The 16,272-nt window shown below is 42.4% G+C and overlaps 1 protein-coding gene across 1 annotated transcript in view; it reads right to left on the bottom strand.

Moving 5' to 3' along the window:
* Positions 1–7,495: 7,495 nt before the first annotated feature.
* Positions 7,496–16,272, bottom strand: part of SUDS3 (SDS3 homolog, SIN3A corepressor complex component) — a 66,572-nt gene continuing 57,795 nt past the window's right edge. The window contains exon 13 of the mRNA XM_047088531.1: positions 7,496–7,679. Coding sequence (XP_046944487.1) covers positions 7,511–7,679 — 169 coding nt within the window. The 3' untranslated portion in view covers positions 7,496–7,510. The remainder of the gene's footprint in view (positions 7,680–16,272) is intronic.

Below are 16,272 nucleotides of genomic sequence, written 5' to 3'. Positions count from 1 at the left end.
TGGCCTTTGGCACCTTGACCTTAACTCGACCAAACCAGAACTCATTAACCTCTCCTAAAAACCTGGTTATCCGGCAATTTAGAAGAATTCATCAAAATTTTAAATGTGCTTAACCTTTGACCCAGGAATTCTGTGAAAAATTTATTGCATAAATCTACTGGCACAAAAATTGAAAGGCAAAGATATTTGTTGCTTTGTTGGTAACAAACAAACAAACAAACAAACAGAAAACAACAGGAAACAACCCAAATTTTTATAACTGAATCTTAATACACCCAAACAGTAGAATACTATATAGCCATTAATAACAATGTTATAAATGTATAAGAATTGATTTGGAAAGAAGTAAATAATATATTGTGGGGGAAATGAAGAAATAATATAACCCAAGGTTAATACACACACACACACACACACACACACACACAGGTTTATAAAAACATATAAATACCATAAATAAAAGTGGGTTATATCTAGGGGTTAGGATTAGAGAACTGTACTCCCTCTACCGTGTTCAAAAGTCAAGGTATATTGCTTTTACTTTTTTTTTTTTTAAGATTTTTAAGTAATCTCTGCACCCAATTTTTGGCTTGAACTCATAACCCCAAGATTGAGTCGCACACTCTACCAACTAAGCAGCCAGGCACCCTGTATTGCTTTTACTTTTAAAAAATAAATGTTTTGTCCCATGTGCTATAGTCCTTTTCCAGATTCACCAACCACCAAATCCCCATCTAAGATCTTATTGTCATTTTTACCTCCTCTCTCTCACAGCCCTAAATCCAGCCATATACGAGCCAAACCTTTCTACTTCTGAAACATTTCTCACATCCTCAGCACACCCTTCCCTCTGGCCAAGGTCAGTCTCACCTGGCAGGTCTCCGACTCCACTTCCCCACTGTTCCGATGTATGTTCTGCCATAGGGGACTCTTCTTTTAAATTTTTAGAGTTTACTTCTTTCTTTTGAGAGGGAGAGAGAGGATCTCAAGCAGGTTCCACACTGGCAGCACAGAGCCCGACATGGGGCTCAAACTCACAAACAGTGTGATTATGACCTGAGCCAAAACCAAGAGTCAGACACTTAACCAACTGAGCCACCCAGGCTCCCTCTAAGGGGACTCTTTCTAACTTACCTAACCATAATCTTCATTCCTTTGCCCCCAAACCAGTGGCTCTCCTGGACTAACAGAATAAGCCTCAAACTTTCACCAAGGACTTTAAGATTCCTTCGCTTTAGGTCCACTTTGCCATTTCAGGCTTAAGTCAAGCATCCAAGGCATCCAGCCCGGTCCCCCATCCCAGACACAGCAGCATTAATGGACCCCTTGAATCTGAACCTGCATTTTTATACCTTTAAATCTCAACTCACACTGTTCTCTCCTTCCCCGTGCCCCTTCTTTTAATTTGCATCTTGTAAAATACAAGGGTCTTGACTTATATTCAATACTGTAAATGTTTCTTTTTGCTTGTACTGAGAAAGAGCCTAGTATGTTGGAAAATGCACAGATTTTTAAGCCAGAACATCTGGGATGAAATTTCAGCTGCCACTTACTAGCTCTGTGACATTTACTTCACTACACTGTACCATGGTTTCCTCATCTGTAAAATAGGGATAATAATAAAGCCAGCCTCATAAGCCAACATTTGCAAAGCAGAGAAGTACTGAACACAGTAAACACTTGAAAATGTTAATTATTAGGATTACTAGACTCTAAGATGGTATTATCTTCAGTTGCTATTGAGCATGTTAGGTTTTTGCTCCTAAATTAAATGCTCCCCTCCCAAAGCTACTGAGCCTTTTGAGTTCTCATGGCAGCTGTTTATAGCTTTTTGGCCTTAGTCCCTATGCATAATAATTAAGAGCTTAAACTCTGAAGCCAAGCTGACTCCTGTCTTGGGCAACTTAACTGAGTTAAGCCTCAGTTTCTCCATCCATAAAATGAGCTAATAATAGTTCCTGTCATAAGGTTGATTTGGAAGATTAAATGTGATAATCTCTGGGAAATGCTTAACGTGGGACTAGCACATAGTAAGTATTCAATAAACATTAGCTAGTATTATTATCAGAGAGACAGAAGTGGGGGAAGGAGAGAATATATTCAAGATAGTTTAAATATGGTGGAATTTATTAGAAAGATCCAGGCAGAAAAATAATACTACCATAGAGGTTTCTCAACCGGGCATTACTGACATTTGGGGCTAGATCATTCTTTGTTGTGGGAGCTGGTTCTGAGCATTCTAGAATATTTAAGCAGCATCTCTCTGGCCTCTACCCACTAAATGCCAGTAGCAATTCCCCTCATCCAGTTGTGACTATCAAAAATGTCTCCAGATACTGCCCAATATCCCCTTGTTGGGGGTGGGGAGGTGGTTCTGGGCACAAAAATCACTTCCTATTGAGAACCACTGAGTTACCCTCACAGGACCCAGAAAATTGCAGGCCCATACTGCTCTAGCCTCTTGGCTTCATTCTACTTTAAAAAAAATTTTTTTTAATGTTTATTTATTTTTGAGAGAGAGAGAGACACACAGCATGAGCGGGGGAGGGGCAAAGATGGAGGAAGACACAGAATCTGATACAGGCTTTCGGCTCCGAGCTGTCAGCAGAGAGCCCGACGCAGGGCTCGAACTCACAAACCATGAGATCATGACCTGAGCTGAAGTTGGACGCTCAACCAACTGAGCCACTCAGGTGCCCCGGCTTCATTCTACTTCTTAAATTGCTCTGCAAATCAGCTTCCTCTGCAAGTTTTACCCTCTTGCTTCCCTGTAACTTGAGTCTATCTGGGCTTTAGCTTGCCATGATACCAACCCTGGCCCTCACACATGCCCACACCCTTAATGGCTCCAGCCCCCACATAGCTGACTTCTAGTTCTCTTTATGCAGATTCTCGAGAAACAAAGACTCTGACTGGCTGAACTATATAGTCAAGAGACCACCTCCTGTCCAGTCAGCCATGACCAGGAGAGAAGAGGCACCTAGGAGAATGAGCATGGGAGCCACAGGTTCCACACCTTCTGCAGGTGCCCCCCACTCACCGCCCCCATGCCTCCAAAGAGGGAGGTGTGGTCAGGTCAGGTGGAAAGTCTACCCCACATTCTTACAAGCACACTAGACCAATGTGTTTCCTTAGCATTTGTTGGAACAAAAACCCTTTGGAAGACAAGATACAACGATTTTAAGTTGCATATCATTTCAGGGTGGTTCATGGCCCTCATCCCAGGGCCATTTCTTGGATCCTATAAGACTTTACAAATATAGGAGAATTATATGTAAATCAATTGTACATCTATTGTATCCAGGGTGTTGGCAACACACACACATTTACCTTATCTGAATTCAATTATGAGAAAGAAAAAAATTTATCCTGCAGCTCTTAAAACCAATCACACTAGAATTTGGCTCCAGTGCCTCAGAGAAGGAAGGTCACAATCAAAATGCAAAGAGAAATAAGAGAAGTTAATTCCTATCTTTTGCCCTTGTAAAGGCCCAGGGCAATTTAAGGTAATTTTGGCCACACAAGATTTTTGCCTTCAGCACCAACACTAGAACCTATACCTCTAACCTCCCATTCAAGATGTAACCCTACAGGCTTTCCATACCCATGGTTTTCAAACTGCAGGCCTCCGCCCACAGGTGGTCATAAAATCAATTTAGTGGGTCATGACCAGCATTTTTAAAAAAAATTCAATAGAATCGAATAGAAAACACTGGAGTGTAAGTTTCATACTGTGATTATTACTTCATAAAAGTTTTGCTTCATTTGTGTGTGTGTCTGTGTGTGTTTCTTACTCTGGTGAAAAACCATTTGAAAGTCATTGTTCTATATTCTGTGCTGTCCTATATTGGTAGCCATTAGCACATGTGGCTATTGAGGACTTGAAATGAGGTTCGTCAAAACAGACATGTGCTATTAAGTATAAAATGTATACTGAATTTCCAAGACTAAAGATGAAAAAAGAATGTAGAAAATCTGATAAATAATTGTTATATTGATTACATGTTGAACTATAAGCATTTCCTTTGGGATAGATTCTGTTAAATAAAATACTAAAATGAATTTCACGTTTCTTTTTACTGTTATAACGTAGATACTAGAAAAATGTTAATTATATATGTGGTTGTTATTATATGCCTGTTGGACAGTGCTGCTCTGTATGTTTTAGCAAAATATACATGTGTATACATGACATGCTCATAATCTGGCTGGTAATACAGCATCTTTATGTAGCATCTATCACCATATTATTACCCAACACTTAGAAAGATTTGTTCAATGTTGAAATGGCTGCCCCCCCAACACCCCTACTTCCAATGCAGAGAGTGCCTTTGACTCAGCCTTAGTATACACATCTGCTTGCCTTAGTTTAATGTTGCAGGGCCTTAGCAGAGGTGACAAATGCCCTGTAAATGTTTTATTTATTCTCTTAACTTATTCAGAAAGGATTATGGTCTTCCTGCCAATGGTTATGCACTCCAAATGACCACACATCCTGAATCAGGCAGGAAATGCCTGCGTATCTACCTCCTGTGTTCTCTATAAATCTCTCCATGCATCAGCTTTATGATTCAGCCTCATTCCCCATATTCTCCTTTCCTCTCCTACCTCAGGGAAGGTCGTGCTATCTGTCAATCACAATCTTGATACTTCTACTTGTCAAAGGCATGCTACAATGACCCTCCCAACGTGCATGTGCACACAGATGTGCATGCACACAGATACACACACACACACTCCTGCCAGCCCTAATTAGTTCTAACCTCGCTGGAGCCATTCACTTTTCCCTGGGTTGACTCCTTTCACATCCAATACTAGGAACTGTTCCCTTATTGAGGTAAATAATAATAATAATAATAATAATAGCAGTAGTAAATAGCTATCTTTTATAGACCACTTATCTTCCAGACGTTATGCTAAGCATTTTCTCTCATGTAAACATCACAACGATTTTGTTTTGATACAAATACTTTTTCCATTTTAGTAATAAAGAAACTTTGCCTTACAAGGTGACCTAAACTGTAAGATCCATAATGTCTTACTATACACCCAATGTGTACAAAAATTGTCTGGCACACATACGTAAGTGCTCAAAACATGTCTGTTGAATAAATAAGTAAATGAATAGATAATGGCAGATACTACTCTCTCCTTTTACTTATAGTTGTGTCTGTGTGTCAGAAACCTTATTAAGCTGTGTGTTCCTCGAGGACAGGGTTTCTTCTTGCATTTCCTGGGTTTAGCACAATGCCTGCCACAGAGTGGACAAAGATATGTCAAACAAACCAATAAAAAAATTAATGATTAAATGTCACTTTCCCACAACTTCAGAATAGGACAATCCTTTGCTAAGATTCATTCGGTGGCTCCCTATTACCCTTGGGCTCAAGCGCAAATTATTCTTTATGGCCTGCCTACAAGGACCCCCTTATCACTTGAGTTGTCACCTCTTGTCGCTTGGAGCTCCAGCTGTACTGAAATTCTTTCAGCTCCTCAACTTTCAAGTTAGGGTTAGGGTCAGAGTTCCTACTTCCCCAACTCACGGCCTTTCTCACCTGCCCCCAACCCCAGTGCTATACCCTTGGCCTAGCCAGTCCTTCCTATCTCCTAGTGAAGCCTTTCCTGACCTTCATCTAGATTAATTCCTCTTAGATAGCTCTCACTGTACCCTGTATTTCTCTTTTAGTGTTTATTACAAGGACACCTCAATAATTACCTTTTTTTTCTTCCTAGCATTTATTTTCTGTAAGCCCTATAAGGTAAGGAGCGTGTCTGTTTTGTATATCACAATGTACCTTGTGTCTTGCCTAGAGGTAGGAAACCAATGGTCCGCACATATTTTTTGGCTCACACTCCCAATTTTGTTCATATACATATGTTATATATAGAATTGGTTCATTATAAAATTTAAAATAGACATATTTTACAAAAATATGGATTTATGGCTTCTCATAAAAAAAAAAATTCCAAAGATCTGGAATACTGCGTATATAGTCAGAATAGATGAGCAATGCTACAGTAAAAACACCAAAATCTCAAACTGGTTACTCACTCACACCACACGTCCATTGTGGGTAGGCTGTGGCTCTGCTCCCTGTCTCTCCCTGAGTTCCATGTGAAACACTGAGAGTCACTGTGGCCGAAGGAAAAGGAGACACAACAAACCGTGCTTGCACCTTTCACCCAGAAGAGACATGTGCCTCTTACATCCACGTTGCATTGGCCAAAGCCAGTCAACAGGGTGGGGATCTTTAATCCCCGTGCAGGAAGGGCCACTGCAGGAGAGAAAATGGAACATCTGGAAAGCAGTCATACAAATCTATCTCAGAGAAACAACTGGCCGGAGCTGAGAAGCAGCAGCCTCCTTTAGATGGGACACAGACTCTAGTGTGACACACACCTCTCTTCCTTCCTAACCCTTCATACGTCACATTCATTCCTTGTTGGAATTTAGGCTTGTACTCACTACAGTAGAGGGTCACAGAAAGAGCAAATAAATGAATATACGAACAAACCTCTCTATATATTATGGCACAAATGAAAACCAGCTCCTTGAGAAGCAAACTCTCATGCCAAGCCCTAGCTAGTCGGTCACTGCCTTTCTTGGGACACCCTGTCTGGACTAGCTCCACCTCCGGTGAGCACTTTGTTGGCTGGCTAGAGGTGGACAACACCTCCCATGCAGACGTCCCACGACTGCATCCATCACAAAGGGGACATTTGCCCCCTAGGTGACTGGGCAGCTATTACTCACAGCAGGCTGGCCAACATTTACAAAACAGATGGCACCTGGCAGAGTGAGGAGCTGGTGTCTATGGTAGGCTGGAAGCACGGACAGGTGAAAAATTGTATTGGGGCGCAGCCTCGTTATTATGTTTCCTTTTATTTAATTTTTTTTTTAACGTTTATTCATTTTTGAGAGACAGAGCACAAGCAGGGGTGAGGCAGAGAGAGAGGGAGACACAGAATCTGAAGCAGGCTCCAGGCTCTGAGTTGTGAGCACAGAGCCTGATGCAGGGCTTGAACTCACAAACTGTGAGATCATGACCTGGGCCGAAGTCAGACACTTAACTGATGAAGCCACCCAGGCACCCCTCATTATCATGTTTCTAATGGCCATAGGATCAAATATTGATCTTGAATGCCTTGCTTCCCAATAGAAACAAGAAAGGATTCTCTTTGCTCTGTCCTGGGTGTGGAGGGCAGATGTCGCACATTTAATTTCTTGCTTCCTTCACACTGTAAAGGCATAGGCAACTCAAGTTTTCTGTAAGCTTTTATTTCTAAGAGGCCTTAAGATGCCATGATGATGCACCTATGATACAAATTTTTGGTAAAACAATCTCCTGCCCCAGTCTGTGTTAGCTATGCTAGCTAGCTTCCTTGCACCAAGCTACTAGATTTTGAGTTATCTACAAACAAACACCAGTGTTCCCATTTGCACCCTTGCAGTGACATTATTACATTCTTAGCTGTATTCCAAATCCTCCCCATTCTGATTCCCATCTGTTCATGCTCTCCTACTTGTGTGTGTGTGTGTGAGTAAACATATAGACACATACACGTTTATGAATGCACATGCAAACTTTATTATTTCTTCCAATGTACATTTAGTACAAGGCCAGGCAGTTGGGGTAAAATGATGAGGAAGATAAGCATGGATGCTGGAGCTCAGAGTCCTAGTGGAAAGAATAAGAAATTGTTGTAAGTTCTACAAGAAAGGTTCAAAGAGCTACAGGAAACCTGAACCGGGACCGGGAAGGTTCATGGACCACTTCCCAGGAGAAATGACATTTTCACCTGAGACCTAAAGGTTGGCAGTAATTAGTGAGGCAACTCCAGGCAGGGGAAACTGTGAGAAGACCCAGAATCCAAAAAGGGCACGGGATCTTTAAGGAACAAATGGGTTCAGTTTGGCTAGGACGTGGGTAGCAGGAGGCAAGATAGGAAGCAGGTGGGGAAACTAATAAGAGAAGAAGCTAATGAGGAAAGCAAGGGCCGGCCTTACAATGCCTGTGTGCCCTTTGAAGCAGCTGGAACTTAATTCAGAGAGAAATGGGGAGCCAATGAAGAGTTTTAAGTAGGAGGGTGATTTGATCCGATTTACATTTTCTCCACGGGAATATTCAAAACAGACTGGAAGTCTTGGTGCCGACCCATCAAATGGATTCAGACGGGGTCCTAAAGATGCCCTGCCCTTCTGGGCGTGCAATCATTCACTGCTGAAGGTCTCTGAAATGTCCGGAGGGAGAGGCTGGACTGCCTGGGGGACGCGGGCTGAGGACAGTGGCTGTTTATCACTGTATAGCATTAATTTGTCACCACATTAATTATAGTCATAAAGATCTAAAAATAGACATAGGAAAAACATGAAGACAATACACACCAGCAAAACTTGTCTTGTAGGGTGATGGGGTTAGTGGTCCAGGTCAGAGTATCTTAATGTTTTAACAAGTATGGCCCCCTTGGGGGCATAACAGCTAAATATACGTGCTAATGTCTGCACAGAACAAATAAGGCAGGGTAATAGATGAACTGATGTTCTTTTCTCCTACCACCAGTGTGTCCTCCCTATTATCCCATGACCATTCTCTATTTAAGGGGTCAGACCATGAAAGCAGAAAAAAAGGCTTTTAAATTTCAAAAGGAACCTCGAAGGGACTTGGGCCAAAGGAAAATAAACACAAAGAGGCAGACCAGGGTTTCCTGCCTTCAAGACAAGATAAAAAGAAAAAATAGAGGAGTTTGGGCACAGGGGAGCACCTGCCCCCCAGCCCCACTAGTGGGCACTATCATTGGAGACCCCAATTGGAAATTGGAAGTACTAGGATCTGTGCTTTGAGTGGTTCACCCAAGAAACCAGCAAGAACTCAGGAGGGGAAATGGCTAGGATCCAGGTACATGAAACCATCTTAAAAACTTCCTCCCAGAGGACTGCAAGCCTCAGCCCCCAACAACCTCCAATACTCAGATACTTATTTGAGCCCCTGAAACTTAAAAAAGAAAAGATGCTCTTAGAACCCAGCTATAAGAGACATTCTTGGGACAATTTTGAATATGGACTAGATTTTAGATGATATTGTGAAATTACTGTTAATTTCCTGAACTGATAATGGTATTGCAATTATGCCGGATAAAGACGTTTTAGGAAAATGCGTGAACTATTAAGAGATGAAATACCTGAATTTCTGCAACTTATTTTCAAATAATTCAGCAGGCAAAACATACAGGTACACAAGAGAGAGAAAGCAAATCTAGCAAAACATTAACAACTGATCTAGAAGGAGGGGTATCCAGTGTTCACTATACTATGGTTTCAGCTCTTCTATAGCTTTAATTTTTAATAACGTCTACACTTTTAAAATAAAATTTTTATAACAGAATTCATAATTGTAATTATAAATGCTAGAAATCACAAGGAAAATGATTCAATAATATTTAAAATGTTTTAGGCAGCATAGAGAATGGTTTGCATTATTGCACATGAAGAAGAAAGTTTAAGTAACAGTTGCTGAATAGAGTAGTTGCGATTGTTTGCAGCATTTTTCTCTATTTTTTATCTTTCTGTGCTTTTATAATATTAAAAATTACTTTCAGATGTTATCCTAAAAAAAGATGGGTGGGGGAAAGAAATCCTGAATTGACTGAGATTAAGTATCTGCCACCCAATATAATGGGGAGTTCAGAATAAAAATTGAAGTGAATTATGGAAAAGTGAGGAAGTTACTGCTGTTTCTGGGTTACTGGACCAGGAGTTACACAAGTCACGTTGTAAGCAACAGAAACCAATTCTGGATCCTTCAAGCATTCTGGGGACGGTGGGGAGCTCACAGAACCACCAGGAAGGCTGGAGAGCCAGGCCTGGCACGTGGACAGGCAGAAAGGCAGGCTGGCCAGCAGCCACCACCACTGCCAAGCCCAGGTGACAAGAACCATTCAGAGAGGACAGGACTGCAGCAGCCACTGACCCGAGGGGCTACAGCCTAGACTTCGGCCCCTCCTGCCCCTGGGCACTGAGTGCAGACACTGGCACCATCACTGGCCTCCAGAAGCCCACTGCTGCTCCTGCCATCTCCAAAAGAGATCCTCTACTGCTCCTACTTCGGCAGAACACCACTCCCAGTTCAAAGCCTTACACATGTGCATCTGATTGGCCAAGTCTGGGTCACATCTCACACGGGAGATGCAAAGGACACTAGGACAGCAAGGACCTCATGTTTGGGGCTCCTATGATGGGAGGAGGGCCCTACCTCCCACTAAGACTCATGTGGTGGGAAATTTTCTAAAGAGATTGGAGATTCTGACATTGGGCAGCAAAAACTGACAAATGTCACCATGCAGTAAACCAGGCACCACATAAGAGAAAACAAGACCAAGATTTGGCCCTTGCCCTCAAGGAGCAAATTTGAGAGTGAATATTATAACTCATTATTCTTTGTTAACCCATGGTGCTTAGCAGAGAACAAACACTCAATAAATGTTTGCTAGATAAATAAAAATAAATGAACAATCTATCCCGGACAAAATCAAACGACCTTTTGCCGGCAGAGGACTGAATTAAAGAATTCTCTAGAACCTTCTAACAAGATTCTTGGAATCTACGGTCTTTCCTGAGAATGTCTGAGACTCACAGTGATCTTCCAGAGACTGTGAACCAGAAGCTGGAGGAAAATCTCACGGATGCGCTAAACCTTACCAAATATTAAATTTTAAAAACGGATCCACCTAGAAAACCAATTTAAATCAAGTCTAAATCCAAACAACTAAAACAATTGAACAAGAATGAAATTTGTTCTGAGTCCCTACTTAAGGTAGAATCTTCTTATCTTTTAAGCAAAAAGCCCAATGTCATTAGTTTTGGTCATACACTGGCTTGTGGTGTCACGCTGGGCTATGTCACAGCACACATCAGCAATAATTTTATAAATGTGTTCTCCCCAGCTGCCTACCTCTGAGCTTGAATCAATTTCCAACCACAGTTTGCGCATTTCATGCCAAAAGGCTGCAGTGGGGGGGGGGGGGGAGGGGTGCCAAGGGCTGGTGTGAAATCACTTGTTGTGCACATCTTCAAACATGGGTGAGAATCATCTTTCCTTTCAATGGTTTTGGTCTCAGTTTAACTAGACACAAACTTGCTAGATTCTGTGCAGTCTCTGGACTTTTCATTAATTCACTAACTCAACAAATTTGCACTGATTCCTTACTATGGGCCAGGAACTGTGCTAGACACTGGGGATACAGCAGTGACCAGAAGAGATATGGTCCCTGAAATCGTGGCACTTAAATTCTCGGTGGAGATCCACAAATGAACATGCAATCATAAAGTGGAATGGCTATTAGAGGGGAAAGCAAACTGGGTGCTATATACAAAAATAACAGGAAATCTAATTTGGATTGGGTGGAGTAAGCGAATGCTTTCCTGAAGAAGTAACATTTACCCTCCAACCTAAACACTGAGAAGAGTAGTTATGGGCCAAACTATGTCCCCCCTAAAGTCATATGCTGAAGTTCTAGCCCCCTGCCAGGACCTCGGAATGTGACTGTATGTAGAGACAGGGTCTTGAAAGAGGTAGCTGAGTTAAAATGAGGTCATTAGGATGGGCCGTAATCCAATAGGGCTGTGTCCTTATAAAAGGATATTCGGACACAGACACGTACACAGAGGAAAGACCACATGAGGACACAAGGAGACGGCCATCTACAAGCCAAGGAGAGAGACCTCAGAAGAAACCAGCTCTGCTAACACCTTGAACTCAGACTTCTAGCCTCCACAACTATAAGAAAATAAATTTTTTAAGTCAGCTGAGCTGTGGGACTTTATCATGGCAGCCCTAACAAACTAATACAAGGGTTAACCAGGTAAAGACTGGGGTGAAGAAGAGAGAGGTTCAGGCAGAGGGAAGAGAAAGAAAGCAAGCAAAAACCCAGAGTCAGAAAAGAGCCTTGCTTCAACAAAGAATTGAAAACCCGGGGCGCCTGGATGGCTTAGTAGGTTAAGTGTCTGACTTTAGCTCAGGTCATGATCTCACGGCTTGTGGGTTTAAGCCCCGCATCGGGCTCTGTGCTGACAGCTCAGAGCCTGGAGCTGCTTGGGATTCTGTGTCTCCCTCTCTCTCTGCCCCTCCCCTGCTCACACTCTTTCTCTCTCTCTCTCAAAAATAAATGTGAAAAAAAATTTTTAATTAAAATTAAAAAAAAAAAAGAACTGAAAACCCCATAAACATGTTTGAGGTTGAGTAAAGACAAGGAAGGATGGGACAAAGTATGACTGGAAACAGGGGCAGAAGCCAGAATGTACAGGACCCACCAGGCCATGTTAAGGATCCTGACATTTAATAGTTTTGGAGAAGGGGGAGGAGGTGGTGATGTGGTTCGACACATGGTTAAATATCGTTTTCTCCGGGCAGTAGAGGGGCGTTGCGGCAAGGGGCTCAACTAGAAGAGCAGTGATGGTCTTTGGACCAGGCTGGTAGCAGTAGAGGTGGAGAACTATCAACAGACACATACTTAGAAGATAGAACTGACAGGCTTTGCTAGTGTTTGGGTGTGGGGGCTGAAGGTGTTGGATGGCAAGAATGGTACACTGGCTTCTGGCTTGAGTACCTAGAAGCACTTAAGGAAACGTATTTTCCTATGTGTAGAGAAACTTTGGAAGCCATCTTCTGGCTTCCAGAAGTAGACAAGAGGTATAATCTCTTCAGGTAAAGGTCAACGTGCTCAGCCCGGAAAACGAGGTTTTTCTAAATCTACTCTCTACTTGCCTTCACAGCTGCTCCTTCCATCACCCACCCCCACATCCCATGCTCTGGACACAGCGGATGTCTCAGTGCTCATCCTTGCTCCCCCTATATAGAACATGCAGGGGCACCTGAGTGGCTCAGTCAATTGAGCGTTCGACTTCAGCTCAGGTTGTGATGTCACAGCTCGTGAGGTCGAGCCCTGTGTCGGGCTCTGTGCTGCCAGCTCAGAGCCTGGAGCCTGCTTCGGATTCTGTGTCTCCCTCTCTCTCTACTCCTAACCCATTCGCGTTCTGTCTCTGCCTCTCTCAAAAATAAATAAACATTAAAATTTTTTTAAAAAAAATAACATGCATACTCTACCTCCCTAGGAACCCCTGCCCATCATTCCATATGCTGTGCAAACGTAACTGCTCCCAAACCTTGATTCCTGTGTCCACGTGGACCCCACCTCTCCCTCTAGCGACGGTTCCTTTATGTTCTTGGCTTGACCAAAGCACTAATTACATGCACGTTATTCTCTCGCATCACACCCTGTTCTTGTTTTCCACTCCCTGTTCCAATTTGTAATTAAATATTCATCTAGGAGTTTCCTTCTAGAATTTAAGTGCCATGAATTCAAGGTTAAATACATGGAGCTAAATCCAAGGGACACTTGTGACCTTTTATGTTTCCTGACCTCTCCACAGAACTTGATAACGTATATTCCACTCCTTTTCTTTTTTTAATATTTTAATTTGAAATGTTTCTACAGAAAAGTTAAGAAGATATAATGAATACCCGTATGTCCTTCACCCAGAATATCCGATTAATCTTTTTTTGTCACATGTGTTTATCCCCTGCTTTTGTTTTTCTGGACCATGGAAATGTAAGTTACAGATATCACAACACTTTACTCCTAAATACTTCAGGTTTCCTAAGAACAAAAAAATACATATATTTCTGTTACATCATCATAACACAATGATCAGATTCAAAAAAAAAAAAATTAACGCACTACTACTGTCTTAGTATGTTCAGGCTGTTGTAACAGAGTGTCATAGACCAGGTGGCTTGTAAACAATAGAAATTTATTCCTTATAGTTCTGGATACTGGGAAGTCCAGGATCAAGGTGCTCACAAACTCAGTGTCTGGAAAGAGCCACTTCTGGCTCTTAGCCCACTGTCTTCCTACCGTGTCCTCACATGAGGGACGGGGGCAAGGGAGGTCTCTGGGGTCTCTTTTATAAGGGCACTGATCCTGTTCATGAGGGCTCCACCTTCATGACCTATAATCACCTCCCAAAGGTGCCATCTCCAAATACCATTCACTGGGTGTTAGCATTTAACATGTGAATTTGGGAGGCCACAAACATTGAGTCAATAGCAACTCTTATGTAATAACTCATTTTAAAATTTTGTAAATTGTGGGCGCCTGGCTCAGTCGGTCGAGCATCCAACTTCGGCTCAGGTCATGATTTCACAGTTTGAGTTTGAGCCCTGCCCCTCATCAGGCTCTGTGCTGACAGCTTGCTCAGAGCCTGGAGGCCGCTCCAGATTCTGTCTCCCTTTCTCTCTGCCCCTCCCCCGCTCACACTCTGTCTCTCTCTCAAAAATAAATAAACATTAAAAAAATTTTTTTTTAATTTTGTAAATTGTTCCTGTAATGTCTTTTACACTGATTTTTTCTGATTTAAGATCAAATCTAAAACCACCTTCTGCATTTAGCTCTCATGTCTGTTTAGTGTTACCTGGAACAGTTCCTTAGTCTGCCTTCGTCTTTCAAGGTACAAATATTTGTGTCAAGTATAGCCCAGTTTTGTAGAACACCCCTCAATTTGGGTTTGTCTGGTATCTCCTCCTGATTGGATTCTGGATGTACTCTTAGGGCAGAAATATCAGAGAAGACATGTGTCCTTCTCAGTAAGTGACATCAGGAGGCGCGTGACTGACACTGGCTTATCCCATCATTGATGATGAACCCCTTCCTTGAAGGTCTCTCTTCCCTTGGCTTCTATGGCTTTCCTTCTACTTCCTGGGCAGGTGTTTCTTGGTCTTTTTTCATGGGCTCCTCTTCCTCTGCGAACCCATAATTGATGGCCAGACAGGTTCCTATGCTAGGAGCCTATTCTAGACTCTTCACTCTCTAAACTGTCCTCCATTGTGCTTTGTATCCTGAATCTAATCTTCTGTAACTCCAATTACCACCCTTGTACTGACGGTTCTCAAACTTTCAATTCTCCTCACCCTCGATATCTCTCCTAAACTCCAGACCCAGAACTACCCAGCAGACAGCTACACCAGAAGGTCACCACCGTGTCCAGGAAAGAATACATCATCTTCCCCTGCCCCTGGCCTGTTTCTCTTCCTCCTGTGATAAATGCCAACACCAAGAGCTCAAGCAATTCATCCATTTTACAAACATTCATTGAGGAACTCAGAGCCTTTTTAAATTTAATTATTCAGAGTCTTCCTTCACGGATTTTCAACATCTTTAAATAACAGCTGTATTTGTCTTGTTTATTATTGTGTCTCTAGTGTGCCTTCCCCTTGAAAATGGTAGCTATTTGTAATCAGACTCAGTTTTCTCATTTCAAAGGTAGAAATAATAATGGATCCCTCACAGGGCTTGGGTGAGGAGTAAACAGGATCACATATGAGCAAGTCCTTTATAAACCTAAGTGTACCCCCTGCTATTCAAAATGTCCGAGATCAGCAGCAGCAAGCAACACCTGGGAACCGGTTAGATATGTGAGCTCTGGCTCCACACTGTCTTCACCCAACTGCAGAATCAGAATCTCTATTTTATACAAATCTCTAAGCGATTTGTATACGCAGTAAAGTTTGCGAAGGACTGCTCAATCCCAAATGAATTACAGACAGACCCAGGCAATGAATACATCACACCACTTGTTAACATTCAGTTCATGGTCTTTCTCACACAAGAAGTCTTTCCTGGTCAAATGAGGAAACGCTAGGTTCACATGAAAGGCACAGCATCAGGGAAACGGCACGCTTTGAAATCCTGACTTCTGTTTCCTCATCTCTAACCTGCCTTTGAGAGCATCAAGGTCCTGGACCGCTGTGATGACTGGTGGAGAGACACGTACATGAAGGATCACGGACATGCGATGAATACTTAGCAAATCATATTTGGTTTTAAGGACAGAAACTCACACTCAGATGGCTTCCCATTTGCCAGGAATGTGCAACCTCTAACCCTGCCTACAGGTTCCACCTAGGTTAAAAGAAAAGACCGGGAATCTCTTCTTATTCTATGTCTAGGACAAATTCCCTTTTCACAGAGATCTGGATGTGCTTTTTTTTAAGCTACCATTTATTGAATTCCTACTATGTGTCAGACACAAGCTGAATAAAGTGAAAATGTCTGGTCTTTACATTCCCCATGTTGGTGCCAGGCCTGCAAAGCATCAGGTGGGCAAGGGCTAGAGCGGTGGAACAGAAGGTGGGGGAAAGAACTAGGAGGAGGAGGAGACGGTTAAAGGAGCAGATTGGTGTGCTAGAACTCCTTTTGCCAAAGTTTATTTCAATCCGG

The sequence above is a fragment of the Lynx rufus genome, unplaced genomic scaffold, assembly GCF_022079265.1.
Source record: "Lynx rufus isolate CCGP_SWC_20201006 ecotype Redwood Valley unplaced genomic scaffold, mLynRuf1.p SCAF_24, whole genome shotgun sequence".
Classification (NCBI taxonomy): Eukaryota; Metazoa; Chordata; class Mammalia; order Carnivora; family Felidae; genus Lynx; species Lynx rufus.
This window is presented reverse-complemented; position numbering and strand designations above follow the sequence as displayed.